Below are 24,424 nucleotides of genomic sequence, written 5' to 3' on the forward strand. Positions count from 1 at the left end.
AACCACATGGTTCCTTCCACCAAACTTTCAAGAAAATTTTATAAAATAAGGATCTAATCTCTAAAATAAGGTGTGACTGGGTTTACAACAAAAATATTAAGTAAATAAATAATTATTAATGTTTATTTTTATTTGTTCATCTTAATTTGATCCCTACATTTACAGGGCTGTGTATGAAAAGGATACAGTTCCTGTGGTGTTTACAAATGATTCAAAGTGAACATCAGGACTTTAACGTCCTGTACTGGAGAACACGGACAAAACAAAAACTGTGACTTTAGAGTTTGAGAAATGTTGTTTTTCATATTTTTCATGTTTGTGTTTCTGTGGTGTCTGCTGCTTCAAATCACCAACAGACGATGTATTTATGTGTGCAGCTTAAAAGTAGTAAGAAGTCAGAGACAGGCAGACAGACAGACAGACGGGGTGGGTTCATTATGGACAGTTAATGAAAGAGGCCAACACATCAGTGAGTTTCCTGCATCGATCTCCCTCCTCCCTCAGCCCGTCTTCAGCCTCCACCTCCCTCCTCAAAAACTAATGGGGCATTTCCTCCAGTGCCACACCACCCAGCAACACTGTTTACTCTTCGCTCCACTGGGGCACGCACAGACACACAAACACATGTGCACACACAACGAGATCAAACAGCACTGTACACACTTACGCGAAATGAATATAATGAGTAAATAATAATGACAGGTGTGGTCTCTGAGGGCGGAGAAATACAGTTTTATACTTCTTTGACTCAGTCAGTGGATTTACAGCACAGCTGGACGCACAGCTGTGTGTCTGTACATGTACTGTACATGCAGTGTGTGGGTGGTGAGTGCTCCCGCTGCACTGAACCTGTGTGTACCTGACTTAAGGTTACCCTCAACAACTGTGGAGGTGACCGGGAGACATATTTGACAGAAATAAAAAAATGAATGTTTTTGTGGCTTTTTTTAACACAGAAGTTGCTTTTGTATGAGGAGCACAAATCAAAACGGAGGTCAGGAAGATCCAGTGATATTATATATGTCAAAAGACTTTTTCAGGCAGTGATGGATGAAGTATTCTGATCACTTACTTAGGTAAAAGTGCTAATACTGAAGGTAAAGTATAATCAGGGAAATGTACTGAAAGTATCAAAAGTAAAAGTACTCAATGCAGAAAAATGTCCTCTGTGACTGTTACTGCCACTGTTACACACTTATTATTTTTATTACTTACTTTAATGTGTGAGCAGCATTTTTTGATTGATTTGGAGCTAAATTTGAAATAATATTTGTAAGTAATGATTATGTTCTTAATTGACTGATTGATTGATTGGGCTGTAAAGTTTGAACATGGTGAGAAATGCCTATTACAGTTACCCACAGTCCAAAGTGACACCTTTGTGATGCTTGTTGTCTTTAATTGTTCAAAATAAAAACAAATGCAAATTTAAAAAAGTTATTGGACAGAATAGTAGGAAATCTTCACATTTGAGAAGCTGGAATGATCATTTTTTTTGGTATTTTGCATGTTTTCTCGATTAATATATCCACACATCCAAATGTCTTAGGTGCAGGTGCACTGGAAAGTGTCACTTTGGTCTTGAAAAGAAGAATATTCCCCCACATTGCTCAGCATCTCAATTTATTGATCATCCAACATAGCCCAGAAAGTCGAGAGAGTCTGAAACGTCTCAAAATGTGATGCTAAGCAAGAGCATTGTGTGGGATTTTCTTCTTTTTCAATTCTGATATTTTATTTATTTTAATTAGTCTGTCAATCAACTAAATGATTAATGGACTAATTGTTTCAGCTCTACTTGTATATTTTGTTGAGTTTTATGGCGAAGCATCATATGTTATAAACTCTCCAAAGATGTCGTTCACAAAAATGTGAACCTGTACAGTAAGTAACTAAAGCTGTCAGATAGTTGTAGTTGTAGTGAAAGTGGCATGAAAAGAAAATTCTCGAATAAAGTACAAGTACCTTAAATGTGTACCTGATAACAGTGCAAGAGGAAATGTACACAAGGGCAGTTACAACAGATGTAAACAACTTAAAGATGATGAGATGATGTGTGCGGCGAATCTGTTTTCAGTGTGTTCACCAGAGATACAGTTTAAGTCCAGGTGTTAATACAATCCAGTCAGGGGTATCACATCTGGACATGGAGATATGAGGTGCATGTAAACAGCAGCGGTTTACATCTGGCTCTTACCTGTGTGTCCTGCGGCAGGTGGAGGACGGTGTGCAACCTCTCGGTGTGATGGTGTCTGGACTCCTCCTCGTACGCCAGGTCTCTGTCGGCCTGCGGCAGGGTCAGAAACCTCCGGATGGTGCACAGGTTCTCCCACAGAGTGCGGTTTTCCGGGCTGGGGTTCTCCTTCCACCGAAGCAGCTCACACAGCCAGCCCTGGATGAGAGACGCAGAGGGTGGGTTAGAGAGAGAGGCAGATGTTAAAGGAATACGTCCATATTCCTTTGCTCTCTTGTGGAGAGTTAGATTAGAAGTTGGTACTGTCATGCTGCCTGGCTCTGTCCAAAGGTTAAATTAATCCACCAGCAGGGCTAAAGGTCACTAATTAACATGTTGAAAGAATATTACCATGGACCATCCTTGTATTTTCCATTTTTTAGGAGGCATTTCATGGCTCCAGCTGTGTGGAGCCCAAGAATAAACACATTTATTTTCTAACAATGACACCAGGTGAAGAAGAAAATCAGGAGAAGTTCAAGTATGAAGGGACAGAGGAGACAGGAGGGCACAGACACAGAAAAATGTGAACTACAGGGAGATGAAGCAATGAGCGCAGAATTAAATTTAGCACAAAAATAAATAAAAGTTGGAAATGTGTGAGGTAAATGTGGGAGAGGAAAACAGGGAGGGGGAAGGAGAGACGGAGAAGATTCAATTATATCTGCTAGACTGGTTCAGTTTGTGACACCAGCTGTTGTGTTCAACCAGCCACCTCGGGCAGCATGCACCGTTAATAGCCTGATCATCTCTCTCTTCCTCTGCCTCTGTCCTTGTGGCCAGCTGCAGCAGATGGGTGCACTGAGCCGTGACCCTGAGCCACCACCACCTCCACATCCGCCAACCTGGGGGACCTCACAAACCGCACGCACATACTGTATACAAGATGCACACATCTCCGCATGCTTTTCTCACGCTTCCACCTGGCCACTCGGCCACATGCTACTGTCCTGTGTGTTTGAATGAAGTCAAACTAAATCCATCAGTGAAGGGATTTAGTTTCTCCACTGTCTCCTGTGATTTGTTATATTTCTAATAGATTTTATATGTTAGGGATTTTTTTTTCTTTTTCCACATTTTCTCTCTAAGATAATATCTGCCCCAAGGAGGGGAGCAAGCATCCATCTTCTTTCCTTAAAGAGAAGAGAGGCTCTGTCTATTGATAAATGAGAACCGATGAACCTATTTATAAGTATTCATTGTTCAGTAGCAGGTAACAGTGGTTCACTGTGCATGTTTGCCTGAATGTGACATCAAAAAGTTCACTCTCACGGGACAGTACATCTGTGTTAGTGTTTCACATAAATTGTTTTGTCTCTGGCCCCCTGACTCCCCCAGGTTGTTCTGGTGTACATATTTATCAAGGAGTAAATATCTTATTGTCTTGTTCTGGTGACTTCTGTTTTCCCAGTGACTCCCTCCCTCACCTGGCTCTTGTTGGCAGCCACCTTTGCAAACAGAGCTTGGGACACTTTGGCTCTCTTCATCTCCTGCTGGATTTCCTCATAGATGCCTGACGTGATGTTGACCAGTGACTCCAGCTTCAGCGGGAGGTCGGGGGTTGGGCCGGACGGCTTGGGCTGAGAGCAGAGGAGCAACATGTGATTTAATACATGGTAAGTACAAACTGAATATTTTAACCTTTTCCTTGTGTTTTATTTGAAGTGTTGATCTCTGTTCTGTTGATCAGAAGATATATTTGTGGTTTAAAGAACCAAAAATCATCTCAGTGTAGTTTTACATCTCCTCTCTCAGGCTTCTCTCTGGAGCTCTAGTAACAACGGGTCAGTCAGCCAATCAGAAGAGAGGATCTGAGCCTCTCTTCTGATTGGCTGACAATTTTGTTGTGACATAACAAAGTTCCAGAAGTCCTGACGGCTGGCTTTAAGGCTCAGTTTCTGAATACAGGCTGTGTGCATTTCTCTGTGGACTGAGGCTTTGATACTTTCACAGTATTAATATAGAACCTAGACCTGCTTTATAATCAAAAAGACATGGACATCTACCTTTATATAATATGGGACCTTTAATGTTTTAAGAGAACCACCTGTCAGATAAGCTTGTATTACAGGATTCTGCTACAATTCTAAGGGACTTTTATATTATATTCAAGAGATTTACCCACGAAAGTGAATCTTGTGTATACATATAAGTGAAGGTTATCGGCTGACGATCAGTTCAAGCTGCTCTGAGAACAGACATGGAGTGTTCCCTGTATGAGCATCAGCTGCACATCTGCAGCGCACGTCTCCACATGAATTTTGTTTACAGATCAAAGTCATTAAGTCCTTCTCTTTTGTCATTCTTTGTTGTTTCTGTTTGAATGAACATGTATTGGCTCTCAGAGAGCTTGTATACACAGTGTTTGAAGTTGTCCACAAGACATGTACAGACCAGCTAGCTTACATTCCCTCAGTGTAAACGATGCTGAGATAATTTTATATAGACATAATAAGAATAGTGCGTACATTCGCCCCAGAGCCATGAATGGGCATTTGCCCTGACATCAGAGGGGACTTCTTATCATCGACATTGCTAAATTGTTATGTGCACATGGAAAGACATTTCCAAATGCTGTACAGTGTCCTTCATGTTTACAATATGCTCCTACGATGGCTTTGAAGCTGTTTTCCTTTATAAATGGTATTTGTTTAAGAAAAAAACTTTTAAATCCAAGCACAGGCTATAAGACAAAGTACATGATGTGCTGCACTTTGTGAGGGCAAGTTACAGATTGGAGATAACTCACTGAGTTAGAGATCTTAGTCTTGTTCTTCCAGATGGAGGCCCAGGTATCAGGGGTTATCTGGTCATCCAAGCTTCTCTCCCACACTTTCTATGCACACACACACAAGACACATGGCATGTTACAATCAAATGTTCAAATGAGTCATCATAAAAAAATCCTAAAAATCCCACTGTTTTCTTGTAGCCCCCATGAGAGAAACTGTTATGAAATCCTGTTGTAGAAACGTCTAATGATGGGCGGGAGAAGACGCTGCAGGTGCTGCTCACTACGAGCTACACTAACCTGTGAGAGGCGTGGCGCTCCGGGGTTGGAGGAGTTGGATGCAGGGAGGCCGACTGACGGGTTCATGGTGCGCTCTCTCTCTTCCTGGTAGATTCGGTCTCTCTCACTCTCGGGCAGGTTGAGGAAGTTCTGCATTGCTTTCAGATTCACCAGCAGGGACTGTGAGGCTGTGCGAGGGTCCTCCTCCTTCCTCAGGATCTCTGACAGCAAACCCTGAGCAACACAAACACACACATTCCACCATTCCATGACCTCTGCTAGAAGGGTATGTCGTTGCTTCACAGTCACTAATCTTAAACTAATGTGTGTTGAAGTGAATTATCCCAATGCATGTTTTCATGATTTCTCGTAAATGTGGGATGAGTGAGCATTTACTGTTGCATGGCATTGGTTGATAGAGCAGCAACACGAGGATGGAAATTACTTTTTTTTATAAACTTCTGATTCTGATTCTGTTCCTGTAGTTACTTATTTTCACTTTTCCCACAGTTTTCTCTGAATTTTCCAATGTTTATTTAGTTTTCTGAGCTCTCAGTGGTGAAAAAGCTCCTCTTTATACATTATAAAATCACTGAAAGGAAGAGCAGGAATTTCATAGTTCATAATTCAAATTATTTCATTGTACTTGTAAATACTGTTGGGTAATTCAATCTATAACAGTGAATCATATTTCATAAGCTCTTAATATGTTATGTAAATAAAATTTTTAACCTGTAAAGTAACAAGTAACTGAACTAGAAATATGTGGCATGAAAAGAAAATATGCAAGTAAAGTGCCATTCCATGAAAATTGTACCTAAGTATAGTAAAATATTAAAGTTATGTATTTAGTTATGTTCCACCATTTCTCAAAATCCCAGATCAACCTCCAGCTATTGTTTGATAAAAGTCGGTATAAACAGTATGAGCATATGGGCTGGATGCTCACATAAATATATGCACTGACACACAGAGACACAGATACGCAAAACTCACTAAAAGACACCTGGTCTCTATACCAGTAGGTCTATGAGCCAACTCCCATTACATTGATCTAATGGGGCATATGGTAACCAGTTTAGCACAGCCTGAATGCATCAGCTGCTTGTGCTGCTGCGAGGGTGGGGAAGGAGACTCAATGATCCAGCAAGCTACCCTGCCATGCTTCCGCTAATCCCACTGAAAATACCACAAGGTGGGTGACCACAAAATTAGCTAAACCCAGTGTGAAAAATTACAGTCTATCAGTGACGTCAAACGCTGTTTATTTCTATCAAATCAGACAGAAATAAAAACCTCTCACCTGATACGGTGTGAGGAAGGGGAACTATGATTGGTTTAGGCTGAGAAAATGCAGCTCAATAAGCCTTAAGAGGATGTTTTGATTCTCGTCTGGCACAATAACACCACAAGAAGCTATTTTTGTTTTTTCTGATTTTCCATTCTCGACAAATGTCTTCCATCTGAGACTATCATCTCCTTCCCTGGTGCATCACCTCGCGGCTCCTCTCACTCTGATCATTTTACCACCACTTTCCCAACGGTCTCCTGACCCTCTTGACCACAGTCTGTCCTGTTTTCCTACCTGTGTGCGGTTGAAAGCCACACGGGCGAACACGGCCTGGGAGACACTAGCTCTCTTCAGCTCGTCTCTGACCTGCTGGTAGATTTCAGAGGAGACCTCGGCGGCCGAGGGGTTGCTCCCGGGATGGTCGCCGCCACCTTTGGATGAGCCCCGTGGGATGGGCGGGTGGTTGAGGAACTGCTGGTTGAGGGCCTGGGGGTGCTGGTGGGCCAGCAGGCGGCTAACGGCCAGTTGTTGGTTGATGAGATGGGCCATGGCGAGCTGCTGACGTACCAGCTGTGGGGAGAGTTGAGGGGAGAGCAGCCCACCTGGCCCCAGCAGGGGCTGCAGGGCACCAGGCGGGGGCGGAGGGGGCGGAGGAGGCACCTGGCCCGTACGAAGAGGAGGGCTGTGGTGGAGGGGGCCGTGGGGCGAGGGCTGCTGCTGGGGAGGTGGAGGCTGCTGGGGCGGCTGGGAGGGTGCCTGTGGATCTCCAGATCCAGCCTTGAGGAGCGGACTGCCAGCTCCCAGGTGACTGAGCTGGGCCAGGCCGGCCAGGTGAGGAGGTGGTCTCTGGCCCAGCACACAGAAGTCTGCCATGTTGTCTCTCTCTACTGGAGGACAGAAATAAATAAACAATAATCAACCATAGTCATCTGAAATGTGACAAGGGGCCACAGCTGGACACAGTCACAAGCCATTATTAAGCACATACATTATGTTTTATACACATATCATACTGTATTAATGTATCTTATTGTAAAAGTAACTAAAGTTGTTGAAGATAAATGTTGTGGAGTAAAATGTAATGTTTTCCTCTGAAATGTTTTGAAGTATTAGTTTGAAGTAGCAGAAAAAAGACTAGTAAAGTACAATTTAAAGTACCTTCATTTACTGTCAGTAAATAACTAAAGTTCTTAGTACTTAGATTAATATGGCTTCTTACTTTTGATGTCAGCAGCGTCTCGTCCAGACCACATCTTCTCCAGATAATCTACTGCTCAAAGAAACAAATACAGAAAATCAGTCAGACATGAAGGTGCTGAAGTTCCTGACATACAGACATGAAAACAGCTGGAAAATAATGAACAGAATGAACTTTAAAGCTCAGGTTTTAAGCCAACATGGATTAAAGGTCCTTTTAGTGTCCCCCAAAAAACTACTTAACAAACTCAGCTGAAGAAGAGCATGTTGTGGTCCAGCAGTCTGCCCCTGTCCCTCTATCCTGGCTGTGACTGACATGTGTAACAGCCAATCAGAGAGCCTTGAGCCCTGTGTGTGTGTGTGTGTGTGTGTGTGTGTGTGTGTGTGTGTGTGTGTGTGTGTGTTGACATCTGGAACAGAGCCGTGTGCAGGCCCTGCTGCCAGCTGAAGAGCAGAACTAATGCTGGAAAGGCAGAGTGTAACCTAACACTCCTCCCTCTGTCAGCAGCAGACTCCACCATCACCTCAGCCTCTCTCTGCCTGTGTCCCTCGTTCTGTACCAGCTTTGCCTTTAACGTGAAGATTATAGTGTAGCTTCCAAGGAGGTGATGGTGGAGAGATGTGGTCAGTGGGTTGACCTGGACACGTCACACTACAGATGACACGGACCGAGTTGCTGAATCCATCGATAGGAGACCACTGCCATGTTATTCATAGGCATTCATTCACAGTGACGGAGCGGCGATCCTGGTGAGTAGATGGTTTATTATATGGATGCGTTTTACTGAATAGCTAAAGACTCCTGAGCCTCCTTCAACTTTATATGTTGTTTTTACTGCCAACAATCTCCTCCAGCATCAGAACCTTTAAGGAGAAAACACTAGCAACGCAAACATCCCCATGTGTTATCTCAGTGGCTCCATAGTGTAGTTCAGTTTCTGAGGAGGTGCACGTTATCTAATGAGACAATGGACCTCTGGGCACACACATGCAAAAGGGCCCACATCCCTTCCTACATATCAACAAGGGCCACAGATTCACATCTTTGTGGTTGTTTTGCATCTTTTTGTAGTCGTTTCTTCTTTTGTGTCTCTGCAGTCGTTTTGCATCTCTTTGTATTCATTTGAGTCACTTCCCAAAAAGAAATGTTAACAGTCACTTCAAACGGAGGCTCCGGCACAGGGGCCCAAAAGGGCAGGGGCCCAGTAATCCATCCATGGGCGTAAGCACAGCGGTAACATGTGTGAACTCTGTAGCTCTGTTGTATCCTTTAAAGAGGAGCAATCATACAGGTCACGGTCTGTCTCAGGTCTTGGGGAGAAGTACTGTATGAAGTCTGATAATTTGCCTCAAGTGATGTCACCTGAGTCAGTGTCCGTTGAGCCTGAAGACTACAAGTTTGAAAGGTAAAAAAATCTGTGGGTGTGGAGTTAGAAACAAGTGAACCCTTCATGTCTGCTTGAGGCTAGAGGCCCCAGACCTCATTAACTGCTACAAACATAACACACCTGAATCTCTGCACTGCCAGTGGTTAAGTTGCATTGTGGGTAATGTGGACACATAAAAATAAGATATCTCTGGATCTGTGGCATGAATTTGTATCCATTTTCAAACAGTCCATCATGAGTCCATATAATAGTGCAGTGGTAAATTAGTGGAGAACCTTTGTAACACACAATTTAAATCTAACTTCAGAGTTTAGTTTTATATTATTTTCTACCTCAGTAATCATCCCGTTCCGACCCTCAGGCGAACTTTAAGAGCATATGGGGAAGTGGGACCACTGTCACCTGTGCTGCTCACCTTTGATTTTCTTGTACTTCTTGTACCAGCGACCAAACTCTTGGCATTTGGCAGTGGAGACGTTGGCGTAATAGGAGCTATTCACTATGGAGGAAATCATGCTCTGAGAGAGACAGAGAGAGGAGAGATAATTAACAACCAACGTAATATGAAATGGTTACACTCACGCAACAACCACATGGCATGCACACACACACACACACACACAATAGAAACAGACAAACATTAATCATGATTGGAAGCCACCCATGGAAACTTGAGCCTGTGCAGTGCAGAGAGGGAATCTCCAGCCACACACACATATGCTTGCAATTGATGCTGCGATCAACACCCCCACCAGAGCACCATTTATACACAGTATGAACATACACACACACACACACACACACACACACACACACACACATCCATACATACATAAATCTCACACACAAGTGATTATGAGATCAGGATAGGAAGGTTAAACATGCAGCTGGGGAGTTCAACATGATTAAGAAACAGTGCTTCATTTTGTGGGGTGGAGCTTGATTCAAATGCAGCAATAATCAATAGAGTTTACGACTGTTTCTGAGTCTGATGAGGGCTGAAAGAGGCAGTGATGGTGGAGCCACTTGTTACCTGTGACAGCGGACACTCTTTGGCCAGAGTGCTTTGGTTCATCTCCTTCAGCAGCTCTTTGAGAGCGTTCCTGACTGTCGCGTGGTTCCACTGTTCACAGGGCAGGTCCTCCAGCTTTGAAAAACTACAACGAGCCAAACCCACACACGAGGAGTCAGTAGAGACTCGATCACCAACTGCCTAAAAGCCCCAGGTTTGTTCTGCACAATTTATTAATCCAAAATTTGTTAGAGCTTTTCACCACTAAAGCACAATAAACAATGTTGTCTCCTCCATCCTCTCTGGTGTAGCCTTGTTGTGTCAAATCTGGTTCATATTTTGCTAATTTATTACATAGCTGTATTCTATCAAATTGCTTCCATTGTCAAATGATTAACACATTAAAAACTTCAGGGAATATAGAACTGTAAGGCTGTAACCAACAATTATCATCACTATGAATACATTTGACAGTTATTTTCTTTAATAATTGATTGACTGCTTCGTCTATAAAATTTCTAAAAATGTTGAAAAGATGCTCATCATTATATTTGTTTACTAAGAGTTTACTGTCATAGAAAACTAGCAAATATTCACGTTTTAGAAGCTGGTACTAGTTAATTTTAACTTTAGAAATCAGTCAAATGACTATAAGTTATAAAACTTGTTGCCAGTTAATTTTCTGTCAATTGACTCATCAATTAATCGACTGATAATTTCAACTAAAGGCTGGAAACGGTGGAAACAGCTATGTTAGCCTGGCTCAGCACAAAGGTAATACATTAAAAAAAATGTTAACAGATTAAACAAATAAGATATTACATGTTAATTCATGAGCTTTGGATGTGCTGCTAGGTGAATTTTATTACCTTTGGACAGAGACTGTCTGAGTGTTTCTGGTCTTTATCCTGAGCTAAGCTAACCACCTGGTAGTGCTATCTTAATGCTGCTAGCTGCTGCTAACTTGCTGGACAGGTAGTTAGGCTAACCAGCTTCACATTTACTGCCAATAGAGTGGTATCAGTCTTCTCATCTACCTCTCAGAAAGAAAGTGTATTAGTGAAGTTTCTAACTCTTCCTTTAATCCTAAATGAACCTGTAAAACCACTGATCTCTCCAACATCCTGTACAGATCTGTCTTCCTGCAAATCTTCCTGTTTTTATGTCATTTTAATCTCAAATAAATCATTTCGACACTGATACACAAAGTGTGCAAAGCTCTGCCGTTGCCATGGATACACACATAAACATGTAAACAAACCTGGCTGGTATTTGCCAAGACAATAACAATAATAAGCCTCTCATCTGGAGTTTATCTGTTTTTATCTGCCCATCAAGATCCTGCTTCACTTATTCTGGAGAACTAGGAGTTCCTGGCACCCGGACTCTCCCTGACGGAGACAGATAATAGATAAACCCCAACTGGAGCTTTAGTGTTTCAATATTGCTGCTTTCAAATTTGATAGATATGGTAAATTCTTGACTTGCAATCAGTGACAATGACATCAGCCACCCACCGGACCAAGTGTCTGATTCAGAGCAACAGAGTGTGGATTAAAAGCCTTACAGTGTAGCCTACATAACATATGGACACGCAGTCTCTTTAATGTTGTTTTCATATTCAAGGGAGAAGCGCTGTTGGAAAGTCACTGATTTACAATATAATTTTAAATTTCTCACTCTGAAACAGCACGTACAGTTTCTCATGATCGCCTTGAAAAGTGTCAAATTTTTCTGACCTTTGTAGCTGAATACGTAGCGTGACCATGTGGTAGACCTCCATCAGCATGTCAGCAACTGTGGCTTCTGGGGCGTCAGTCAGGAAGTGGATGGGCAGAGGGTTCCACCTCCCCACCTTGATGATGCCTGGACAGACACATGAAAGATTTCCAGTTATTGTTTTAACATTTTTGACACTTTATAAAAAAAAGAACTGTAACAAGAAGAGGAAAAGTCAGTGAAAAAGAAAAACACTGTTAACTGACCTGTTTGGCAGACAGTGATGTTAGATTTGGCTGCTTCTGCCTTAGACATGACAGTGTGTTTCTGTTATTATTATGTTTACTTTGTTACTGGGTGAGGACAGTATTCACAGAGGCTTTAAAAGTGCAGTGGGTCAGAGAGAGGTTAAATTTTATGCTTTAACTAGTAGCTACTAGTGAGACGAGTGGAGCGAGATAAGTGGGGGTGACCCCAGTGTTCAGATGAAACTGAAAGTTTAGCACAAGCAGATGCAGTGAATATTGATATGAGGCTAATCTTTCCTTTTCTTTTCTGAAACTCTATCTTTACCGCACTGTTGTTAGTTTTCACTGCGAGTGTTACACAACTGAATCCTGCCACACATGCTGCATTAGACTGGATTAAATTGTATCTTAGCTCTATCTGACATCTTGTATAATTTGAGGTGCATATCAAAGAGCTTTTTGTGTCTAATAGTGAGTGTTGGTGTGTGTGTTTGTGTGTTTATGAGTTAGTAGGTGTTTGTGTTTCTGCTGTGTCACCATGAGTAAATATCTCTGTCTTGATTTGAATCAAGTCTAGTTCGGTCGCTTTAGGAACGACGAACCAGAAAAAGCACAAGACAATACATACAAACCTACATGTACACTTCACCCAGCACAACACACACACACACACACACACATAGACTCAAATGTACACAGACACACACTCACATAGGTTTTTCATGGGACTGGCTGGAGCTGTGAAAACTAAACAAAGCTAATCGCATTATTCTCCTCTAAATGAGATCCAGACGGGTCCCAAGAAGTCCCTCTCTCTCTCTCTCGCTCTCTCTCTCTCTCTCTCTCTCTCTCTCTCTCTCTCTCTCTCTCTTGCTCACACTCTGTCTTTCTCTTTCTGTCCCCTTGTTCCTTGTTTCTCTCTCTTGCTCCCACCCCTCCCTCCTCCTCACATATCTTCTTCTCTCCTCCTTACTTAAGATTTCTCTTTGCTCCACAAACCACTCTGATCTCTCTCTCTCTCTCTCTTTCTTCCTTCCTTCCACTGTGTTTATAGCTCAGTTATATCTTTGATTCCAGTCAGGCTGCGTCGGCCTGTGTTCTTAATTATCTGGTCATAGGGGGAGCATCATTTAATCCACTATGAGCAGAATGGACTGCAGCCCTCGGGGCAGGGAAGAACCCCAGGGGAACTGCAGACCACCATGGAGACATTTCAGAACAGAACCAGCTATAGTTATACTGGAGCAGTATAATCATGAAAAGGTTAGTTATCTATCTATCTGCACTATGCAACATGTGAAATGAAATATTGCACATGTGAACATGCAAAAGACTTTTGTTTGCATAGTTTTTTTTTGTGGGGGAAGAAGAAATGATAAACACTTTCACTTTAAAGGGATGGAATAAAATAGTCAGATTATTTAATGACACTGCTCCCAGCCTCCTCTCCTCCCCTTTCCTCACACACACACACACAGACACACAACAATTGTTTCTACTGGCTATCTTCAGTGCGCAGCATCCAGAACATCTGAAAATAACCCATAAGAATTTCACTAATGCCAAGTTGGGTGGAAGCAAACGCATGAATAAGCAGACAAACACAAACTCACAGAGGACACATGATGACAGCACACGGAGAAGTGGACACGTACATGTACCAGCTTGCATGCAAGCACATGCCCACACACACACACACGCCCACACACACACACACACACACTCATGCTCGCAGTGTGATGGTAAATGTATTAATAATTGATCCATCATTTTCGGTTTGCTGTTCGATGGGCTCTGCTTCTTGTCCACATTTAAAAGTAGAAATCATTGTTCCCATTTCCACATTAAAATTCCACCTCCCAGAGCTGGGCTTTCATGTGGCCGGCTGGTGGCTTGGCTCATGTCTGAATGTGTCCATCCGCACAAACGCAAATCCATACACAAACACCCACTGATGTCTCTGACTCCTCTCATCGACGCACACGGACGCCTGTGTGCGCACACTCACTAATACGTGCACTCACAGTAATCCCATTGTCCCACGCTAGAATAAGTCTTAATGGTCGCAGCAGCCTGCACACACGCGCAGGGCTTCTTCCAAACTGGTTCCAGGTTCCACCCCAGACACACACTGAGGGAAACCTCATACGCCTGACTCACAACTGTCATCCTCCACTGCACCCTGGGAAACTCAGCCTGATGAAAATCTGTCATGCTGTCATTCCTGGGAGTCTTCCTCTTCTTCTTCTTAAATCATAAATAGGAAATAATTTAGGAGTAACACTTCACTTTAAGTCCCTCTATTAACATTTATGAGAAATACAGTATATAACCAGTTTATAATGTAGCCGTCAGCAGCAGGAACCTATAAGTGGAGGCTGCTGATAATGAATGACATCATAGTAATAATATAAAAATGCATCTTTCTAGTAGAAGTTTAATAAACACGTTATACCTATAGATACCTATATATTCTATATATAGCCTCTGGACCAACACCCATTTAATAACTTAACAAGTCCCGACTCAGTGAATTATGTTAATACAACAACTTTTGTGACATTCTTAGATGAATGTTTATTTTAAAACAAGAAGACGTCACTACAACTGTCTGAAGAGGGTGCAGTCAGGGTGTCAACAAGCCGACAGATGATCTATACGTCTCTATTTTGAGGTAGAGGGAGCACACCCAAAATGTTGTGCACATAAATTGTGCACACAACCACAATAAGTATGGTGGGTCACTGTTGAACCAAGAGGGTAGTCAGTACACTCTGAAGGATGTGTACAAAGGATAGTTTGGGTGATAATTCTTCCATTCATCTTCATTTTCTCTTCTCTCGCCAGGGTCTTTTTTAAAGGGCAACTTTGCACATGAGGTTCAGTCGACTCGTTCATGGGAAAACAAACTCGTTGCAAACAGAACACTGCGTCACAAACTGATGGCAGGAGTTTGAGAGACGGAAAAGACCATAAACATTAGATGTTGCATTATGGGAACTGTAGGAGCCGGCATTTTTGGCTCCTGACCTACAGAGATTCAAGTCAGAATATCTTGGCCTTTGCAGAGTCAGGTTTGACCACTGGTTTATTATAACAACTACTGCTGGTCCCACCAGCTCTGTGGAAGTGCAGAACTACATTTGTGTGTTAAACCCTGTATGATTATCTGACCGCTCATGTGACACCATGTGCTCAGATCTCAGAAGTTAACTTGGTGAGTAAATATTATAATCAATAGGAATAACAGCAGAAACTGTAGAAGATAAAACCCAAACAGGCCTGAACTGGTTTCTGGCAGCACTGGGGGAGAATTCCCAGCAGCCTGGCCTGATTTTCCTTTGATTTTCATTTTTATCACACCACTGTTAAAAATGCTAAATGACATGAATAAATCAAAATAAATCAATCACTGTACACCATCTTTTCTGTCATGTGTCTCTACCAGAGACACATGACAAGAAGTATGGATCTGTCATACTTCTGATGATGGAAGTGCAGTTGTCTGACTCCTGAAACTGAAGACACTTCATCTGCTTCAAAAACATCCAGAGTCATTATTGTTTTTGAAGCAGCTTTCGTGTATAGACATAAAACTAAACAATATGTCAGTGGCATAAACAGTAAGAATATCTCAACACAACAGTAACAGTGTAAATGGGTCTGTTGTGAATATGTGGAGACTTGCCTGCGCTGACATTACCTGCCTGAATTATTATCCCAATGCAGCTCCGGACCCAAGCTAGATTAACCTTTAAGGTCAATGAGAGCGGCCCACAAAGCTAAAAGAAGAGGAAATGCAGCAGCCAAACCTGGTGATAACTTATTTATAAAACTCTGATGAGTCTTTTATTAACAATTAATGCCTTTAGGAGATCAGAACGCTTCATAAGAAACCAGTAACAGCACTGCACCTGAGCTAAAACTACAATTTAAAGTCAGTCAAACCTCAGATGTCCATAGCTGACATGTTCTCCAGCAGTGACCCTTGGTGGCCTGTCAGACGTGGCACTACAACAATGCTCTCTCTCTCTCTCTCTCTCTCTCTCTCTCTCTCTCTCTCTCTCTCTGTCTGTCTGTCTGTCTCTCTCCCTCTCTCTCTCTGTCTGTCTGTCTGTCTTCCCCCCCCCCCCCCCCCCCCCTCTCTCACTGACCACTGTTAACTGTTCACAGACTAAAAGCCGTAAAGTACAGGTCTGCTCCCATCCATTCTATAAAAGCCTTCAGACCCTTATAATTGAAATAAACAATATCTCCCAGTTAATTGCTGGGCTAAGCTAATTAAAGAAAGGCCATGGTCCTCGGCGGGCACTTTAAATACACCGCTGGGACACAAGAATGCAGGACACAATTCAAACAGGGAGAAAATAGCTGGGACTCTGTGTAATTTTGGTTGTGGACCGCAGGGGAAAAAATGTATAATTTAAGCCAGAAATTATTCATTTAACATAAACGCTTGTTTTAAAAAACAAAAAGTATTCATTTGAGAGAGGTGGGGGGCGTGTGTGTGAGAGTGTGTTTTGTCTGTGATACTGCACAGTGCAGTGTCTGTGAATCTCAGTGTGAGCGTGTGTCGATACACCCCTGCATGGGTTAAATAGAGTTTACAAGTGCGCGCATGCCTGTGAGTGAGTGAGCTCGAGCTGCTTCTCAGAGTTTTTGTTTGTGTCGAGTTGTGATGTCCCGTGTAGTCTTGCCTTTGAAGGCCCTGGTGTGGTGTTTTTTGGAGAGGAGTGCATTGATGTGGACGGGGGGACCAGTGTGGCTCGCTGTTTTCCATACACACTGATGAGACAGACAGAGGGAGACCTCCCCTGATACTTGGCAAAAACATTTGTGGCTAAAAGTGCTACTAATGGCATTCATCTGCAAAGCGTGGCAAACACTCACCATACAGTTCACTGGGCTATTTGAGGCCGTCACTGTAGGATAATGTGCATCTGTGTGCTGTTTACTTTTCTAACTGGCTTTAACAGGCTGTCAATTGCAGCTCTGAATTTTACAACCAAAAGGAAAAAAAAAGCAACATAATAAGCTCACGAGGTTAATAAATGTTTTTGTTCGTGCTGGAAGCAGAAAGAAACCAGTTAAAGTTCATTTACATAATATCTGAGATGATCAGATCCACTGTGTAACAGCTCGGAGCAGCTTCCTCAGGGAACATGGACATGGTAAATGTCTAATTGCAAAATATTCATAGTATTTTCATCCTTTAAAAAAGCGTTTTTGTGGCAGTTCAGTATTCTTCAGGCTCTCAGATGTTTCCTCAGTTCGAGTGATTTTGTATGTGGTGCTGATCATATTTGCATTGGTACTAATGAAAGGGCAATTCTGTTATTTGAGTCTAGTTTTTCTTGTTATGGCCGTTGTTTCTACTCACATACGCAGTTCATGAAAATTTATGATCCGTCACTACAACAAAGTTCAGTTGTAGACAAGCTGACTGTTTATCCAGATCATCTAAGCTGCTTTACTTGGAGGTGAAACAGGAAAAAATTCCCAGCTGCATGGGAGAGCTGTTTCCGTGTATGTAGAGTAAATGGAAGCTGGAAGGAACTCGCTCTGTGACCTCTGATAGATGTTTAACAACAGTTCTGGTGACAGTTTTCTCCTCGGTTTTCATTTGAAGTTGAGCTAACCCTCAGGTCAGCGAACTTTTTTGGTAATGTTGCCACGTCGCAAAACCCATCATCACTCTAACCCTAACGACCAAAACTACAGAACTAAGTGGTAATAAACTAGAATTATACTCGAATGGTCCTGTTCAATTTCAGATTATGACTAAATTCAGACCTTTGTGCTGTTCGACAGCAGAGAAATGGATTTCAAACAGGAAGAAGCTGCTGCTGTTGTAGCTTAAATGCACTGAACTCGGCTGCTGCTGATACCAGCATACATGTTATCACATATTATGATAGCATCATACATATTTGCTGCCTTTGACTAAAGAATACCAGAGACATCAGTTGGGGGCTTCGAGTCCCATCAGATTTGTTCATGTACCAGAGTTAAACAGGAAACATAAAAACACCTGGCAAGGATGAAGCAAAACTCTGCTTTTCAGCCAGATATTAATTCACTCTGTAAAGCTGCTAACAACAATTCAAACGACAATGTGATGATGTGACAGATGAACCTACAGAGAATTATCCCCACATCCTGCAGCTCCCCTCAGCCTTAAAGAGCTTCACAGTGAGTTTGTTTATGTGTCCAGACCAGGACCTTACTCCTCTGGTTCACTCTCTCTGCAGCTGTTTTCAGATAACAGCAGTAGTACAAAGTCACTGTCCACGACCTGACACACACAGTCAGAGAGCAGCTGCCGAACACAGTGGAGCATTTAGATGTTTCCCTCAGGAGCTGGTGGAGACCAAACACAGAGCTAAAAGAGAGGGAGCAATGAACTGAGATTTACCAAGTGGACACAAACATGTGTAAATAATAAACTGTTTGCCTGCAAGTTCACCATTTCAAATTAAAAGCTGATGTTTCACATTGTTGTGTTAGTGTTGCATTCAGTCATTTCCAGGAATTGAACTGACTTGTCATATCTGAGCCAATGAAGTCAGGTTTATTAATTCATTTATTTATTTTCAACTTTATTCAATCATGTTGACTCATTGAGAAAAATATCTCTTTTCCACAAGATACTTGAGAAGAAGAAACGTTTCACAGAGCTGTAAACACTAATAACACGACTACAGACCTACAATAAAGACATTTACAACAGTCATAAAAACATCCAATGATTACGTTTTTAAATCCCAAACAATATGTAGGACTCTCGTTTGAGGGCAGTTTGCAGTTCATTCGATTTCAAAGGTGCAAAGTACCTGAAACCAGCTCTTCCCAAGATTACTGGGGATGTAAGGGATACATAAGATTAAGTAGTTACATGACCATGTGGTTAAGTTATAAGATTTAAAGGTTAAAAGACGTTTCAGAGAGGTTTCAGTTCAGGAGATCTTGAGTTAGACTGAAACATACGACTGGTTTAACCACTGTTCAGCTCATGGAGACAGATCATGGAGGTCGAGAGTACACGGCCTGCTCCAGGTGGGCTGGAGGCCTGATAAGAGCGGCCGGCCTTGAGGCAGTAAAGGGATTACCTGTGGTGGTGTGTTTCTGCAGCTGTGAGAAAACACACACACACAGAAACTCCTGCACATAAGAAGCGCGTGCTAATACTCTGAAGGCTTCATCTGAATGTGATTTGACGGGGACGACGCTCACGAACACTCCAGTGGGATTTCAGACAGATGGGGATCTCCCATCATTGAGCCCTGCTGCTCACTGTTGCTCTGTTGTTGCCGTTTCATATCGATGTGAGGCAACGTCCCCACATGGAATATTCTGCATGCTTCAGAAAAGACGGCAGTAAATGACACTGTCCTGCTGCAGATGACTACCATGTGTGCAACAATAAATTACAGTTTTTCTTTCCCTCTGCTTCATAAACATTCTCACACATACTGTAGACTCACACACACACACACACACACACACACACACACACAGACACACACAGGCACACACACAATGTATTTTTGTCTTGCGGAGACATGCCTGTCCTGCTCTTTGTTGTGTCTTTAATGACTTTTACAGCCTCTGTCTGTGTCTTAGTTGTGTTTTTGAAACATTCTTGTGCTTATTACCACTGTGACAGTGCAGTGTCTGCTCTAAATAGACAACCTCACATCCAGTGTTCTTCCCAGGCCACTGATTAGAGGGAAAGCCTCCTTTCAAAGATCATTCTCGTCTTGACCCCCGAGCTGCAGGGTATTTTACTCTGAGTCAGTCGTACCATAGTTTACACAGTGAGAGACACTCGGTGGTTGGAAAATCATGACTATTAATAATGGCCTTGATGAAACTGTCGTCATGCTAACGAAAAGAGGCAGCTTGACCTCAGACATTTAACTTTTTAAATGATGGTGTATTAACAGGGTTTAAAGAGTCCTGTTTCAGGCTGCGAGACGATGTTTTATTGATTTTGGCAGCATCACTGTCGCTAAGTGCACATTTTTCTGTGCTGTCACGAACTGTTGTGTCCACTACTGTGACGTGGACTAGTTGGTGTGGGAGGTTTTCCTTCTCCTCACTAGCATTGCTGCCTGCCTCTTATTCTGTTTCTCTCTTTCTAATTTAAATTTGTCAAACGATCGCCACCTCTGAACGCGCATCATTTCTTCACATTTGAGGATTTCTTTGCTCCAAGGACCAACCAGACGCAGGCTTTCATCTGTGTCCATGAGGTGGGTTCAAGCTAAGTGTTAATGCATTTTATTCATGTAAACGTATTTAAAAGAAAAGTTTGACACCTTTAAAAAAAAAAAAGAGCTAGCCTGGCTCTGAAGCTACCAAAATCCACCTACCAGCTCACTAATTTCCTCTTGTGACAAACACAAGAGGAAATAACGTGCCCCCACCACCCATAACACCATATCTTGTTGTTTATACTTTTCAGTAGGTGGATTTTCTTACCTTTGGACAGAGAGGAGCTGTTTCACTCTGATTCCAATGCTACAAGCAAATGGCTTCTGGCTGTAGCGTCATGTTTATTGCACAGTCCAGAGACTCTCGGTGAGAAAGCCAATAAGCATATTTCTCAAAATGTAAAACTTTTCCTTTAAGGATGCAGGGATGGCTTTATGAGCATATAATAATGCACAGCTTTAGAGATCATGAGCCAAGCCAGGCCTGTAGCTCAGACACAACTCCCATTGTTGATTAAATATTCACAGCTCTGTGCATGTGTACTCTCGATGCTTTGCATTTGGTCTCTGTCTCTGCCCAACACTTCAAATCTAGATTCACAGATAAATTTCAGCTCAGTAGTTTAGAACTGACATTGTGTTTTATCAGTTGCGATGTGGCGGCTGTGGTGTGTCGGTGTTTGTGCCGTCTCTGACTGACCGTGGGCTTGTGCGGCGGAGCTGTGGGAGTAGCCGAGGGCCAGCAGAGCCGTCTCCACCAGCTGAGAGAAGAGAATATCCTTCCTGACCAGGACAAACTCTGCATGCTCCTCTCTTCCCTCACATCCGTCCGTCTGCATCCCACCGTCCGACTGCTCCACCACACAGAAGACAGGAATCATCAGACCTGTGGAGGAGAAGCACAGAGAGAAAACAACAGGAAGATTCTTTGAATGTCTGGCTTTTATTGTCCGTGATCACAACACAGTTTATCCCTCACACAGCAGACATGTGGGTTGTATTTATTGCGGGTTTTGTCTGTAACCGCTTCAACCTCTCTGTTTTACACTGTTGAATACTGCAACACCTGAAATTCTCAATATCTCACCATCAACCAAGGATGTAAAACAAATGATATGCATCCCTGCGTCAACTGTCACAGTGCCGTTCACTGTGCACCAGACATTTCCAGGCATTTCACCTGACAGTCTATTAGATAAGCTGTCATAGTAATGGCTCCTCTAACAGATATGCAAAGTCTATACAAATATCCAGAACACCTACACTGAGAGCAACTGCTTCTTTCATTAGAGTATTAATAACAGCTATTCAACGACCAACAGAACGATAAATGTTGAATTTAAAATCGAAGTGATAACAAATATTCATGTTTATTAAGTTGATACAGAGGTAAAAGAAATGTCTTCAATTTACCTGACACTGTGAGTCTTTCTTCAGTATGCAAATTCAGCCCAGGTGAAAACCACTTAAACATTTAGGATAAAACCAGCTTGCAGCACTCACACACACACACAGACACACACACACACACACACACGCACACATACACACACACACACACACACACACACATACACACACACACACACACACACACACATACACTCACACACACACATAAGGGCATAAAAGGCTCTGAGCAATTCTCTGAACCACTTCAAACCACACATGGAAGTTTTCAATAATTATATAAATGATTAACAGAAACATTTTCAAGTAAATCCAGAGAAAATATGAAGCACTGGATTTGGACATGTGGCTCCGTACTGCGCTTCACATGTGGTCGTCTAACTTAAATGATGCCGCCTTCAAAATGACTCACAGGAGTGTTTTCTCATCCTGTCAGGACAACGCGGGACTCATGAACTCATTTTCTGATCTGCCACCACTTTGGTTCAGGTTTGGTTCAGTTTAGGCAGCAAAGGCCACGGGACAGAAAGAGCTGACAGTTGGTGGGAGACAGAACAACAGAGCATCAAACTCAGACCACCTCCCCCTGAGAGACTACGTCTGCCTTTTCTTGTTTCCAGTGACAGACAACAGTCACTGGAAAATACTAATCCCCGACTGACTCACAGTTCTCTCACAGTATGTTAGAGCACCAAGGCTAATAATATAAATGAAGCTGAGGTTATATTACAGCTGAAATCTGTAATTTAATCTAGGTGAAGAAGAATCCATCGTAAATCACTGACCTGGTGAAACTGTTGCCAACAGTTCAAACATTCAGAAATGTACAGACTTCATCTTTCAAATGCTTCACATTGTGTTACCAGTTAACTCACAGGAGAAACTGAAGCAGGGCCTGAACTGACTTCAAACAAACTGGGATTATTATTTTTCACTCTGAGACAATAAAGATCAGGTTATGCCAGAGAGTAGCTTGTTGATAGGATGTGTTCAATGTAGCTCTGGCTGATATCTCCACTCATAGTGTTGTGTTCTGTTGTTCACGTGAAAAGTGACAGAGATTGAAAAAAGAGCTTAAGAGAGAAGTTCAAACCCTGACCTCAGCTGACCAATCACGTCGTGAAGTGGGTGTGAAGGTGAGGACGTTAACAGAAATGGTTGCAGGAGACACTTCCTCTCTGCTTTACATCTCAGCTTTCTTACTTTCTTGTATGAAGGCACCTTGACCTGCTTTAATGCTTATTTATTAGGATCCCTGTTCACTCTGTGTTGCCATAAAGCCTTTCATCGGAGACAAGCACTTGTTCCTTCTCAGTATCTGGTTGCAGTAAATGTTTGGTTCCAACATTTGCATCCCTTTGGCTCCCTGCACCAATATCAATCCTTCCTGTCCAATAGCAGCCTTTTTCCTAAAAGGCTTTTGGTTTTGGGCCACCTGTCAACTGGCAATTAATTAAAGCTCTCTGAAGAAATGATGGACTGTGAGCATTAGGCAGCGTCCCAGCACTAATAATACAGGGCACGGCAATGTGTTGTAGCACATGGACACCTCACAATACACACACATATGTACATATGCCTCCTTTTCCTCAACACGCACACAGATGCTGCTCCATACAAACACCCCCCTACCCCTTCACACACACACCCAGATCCATCCCACCCGTTGTTTTAATCAGTCAATTCCTATATTTCTATTTCCTCCTCATTAATCACTCTGCTCCCAGTCCTCCAGGCTCTCATGGAGTGAATTACACACTGGAGCACTGTGCCAATTCAAGTAAGTGAATTTCCCCCAACAGGGAAATATAACTGTCAACACAGAGCAGCTCCCTCCGACCAGCACTTCTCTCTCTCTCTCTCTCTCTGGTTCTATCGCGCTCTGTCCTCTGTCTCCACCTCAGTCTGTCTTCTCTTATATCCAGTGTCCTGTGATTTGCCCGCTGACTGTGTGATCTGGTTTGGATGATGTGATGTTGCCTCAAACCTCTAATCCCTCTAATATGTATTGGGATGAGTGAACGGGGATATTAAAAATAAGCTCTGTGTGTGTGTGTGTGTGTGTGTGTGTGTGTGTGTGTATGTGTGCGTGTGTGTGCGTGTGTGTGTGTGTGTGTGTGTGTGTGTGTGTGTGTGTGTGTGTGTGTGTGTGTGTGTGTGGAGTATAAGTGGGTGTGTGTTTTGGCAGCATTTCTTGGGTGTGAGTGTCACAGCGTAGACATTTGTGACTGTGGACATATGGTGAGTGTGAGTATGTAAATTTGTGTGTTTTCATGCTGTGTGTGTGTGTGTGTGTGTGTGTGTGTGTGTGTGTGTGTGTGTGTGGCGCCCTCCTCGTGGCAGCAGTGTGGTTTGGAGGAGACACGTCAAGTTTCCTGTCTTCAAAGACAACCCATCATTATTACAGGCCAACCACCCGTTCAGCACAGGAAACCCCTTCCTCCATCCTTCCTCTCTGCCCCCCCACCGACCCCCACCCCACCCCCACCCCAGTCCCTCGTCACTTTTCTCAAACAAATATGTTTTTCTTTTTACTCTTTTTTCCTACCTTTAAACATTCATTCGCTCATTCTCTCACAGCAACACATGGATTCCTCCTCTCTACATGCTGTGGTCAAATCTGAGATTGTTGATGATTTGTTAGCCTCTTTGAAACCACACACAAGTCCATCTTTACCAACTCAAACTGTGCAGCCGTGC

At 42.7% G+C, this 24,424-nt stretch overlaps 1 protein-coding gene across 5 annotated transcripts in view; it reads right to left on the bottom strand.

Annotated features, from left to right (window-relative positions):
• The window catches only part of satb2 (SATB homeobox 2), a 51,297-nt gene that overhangs the window by 14,211 nt on the left and 12,662 nt on the right, over positions 1 to 24,424 (bottom strand). For 4 of the 5 annotated variants that reach the window (XM_071483804.1, XM_071483824.1, XM_071483814.1 and 1 more), the window contains 10 exons: positions 21,015 to 21,200; positions 11,871 to 11,997; positions 10,153 to 10,276; positions 9,535 to 9,637; positions 7,754 to 7,804; positions 6,829 to 7,421; positions 5,265 to 5,477; positions 4,983 to 5,069; positions 3,661 to 3,813; positions 2,198 to 2,392 (listed from right to left, as the gene is read on the bottom strand). In XM_071483804.1, coding sequence (XP_071339905.1) covers positions 2,198 to 2,392; positions 3,661 to 3,813; positions 4,983 to 5,069; positions 5,265 to 5,477; positions 6,829 to 7,421; positions 7,754 to 7,804; positions 9,535 to 9,637; positions 10,153 to 10,276; positions 11,871 to 11,997; positions 21,015 to 21,200 — 1,832 coding nt within the window. The remainder of the gene's footprint in view (positions 1 to 2,197; positions 2,393 to 3,660; positions 3,814 to 4,982; positions 5,070 to 5,264; positions 5,478 to 6,828; positions 7,422 to 7,753; positions 7,805 to 9,534; positions 9,638 to 10,152; positions 10,277 to 11,870; positions 11,998 to 21,014; positions 21,201 to 24,424) is intronic. The other variant, XM_071483833.1, reaches the window with a different exon arrangement.

The sequence above is a fragment of the Trachinotus anak genome, unplaced genomic scaffold (genome assembly GCF_046630095.1).
Source record: "Trachinotus anak isolate AG129_WGS33_773 ecotype Australia unplaced genomic scaffold, CSIRO_AGI_Tana_v1 ptg000001l, whole genome shotgun sequence".
Lineage (NCBI taxonomy): Eukaryota > Metazoa > Chordata > Actinopteri > Carangiformes > Carangidae > Trachinotus > Trachinotus anak.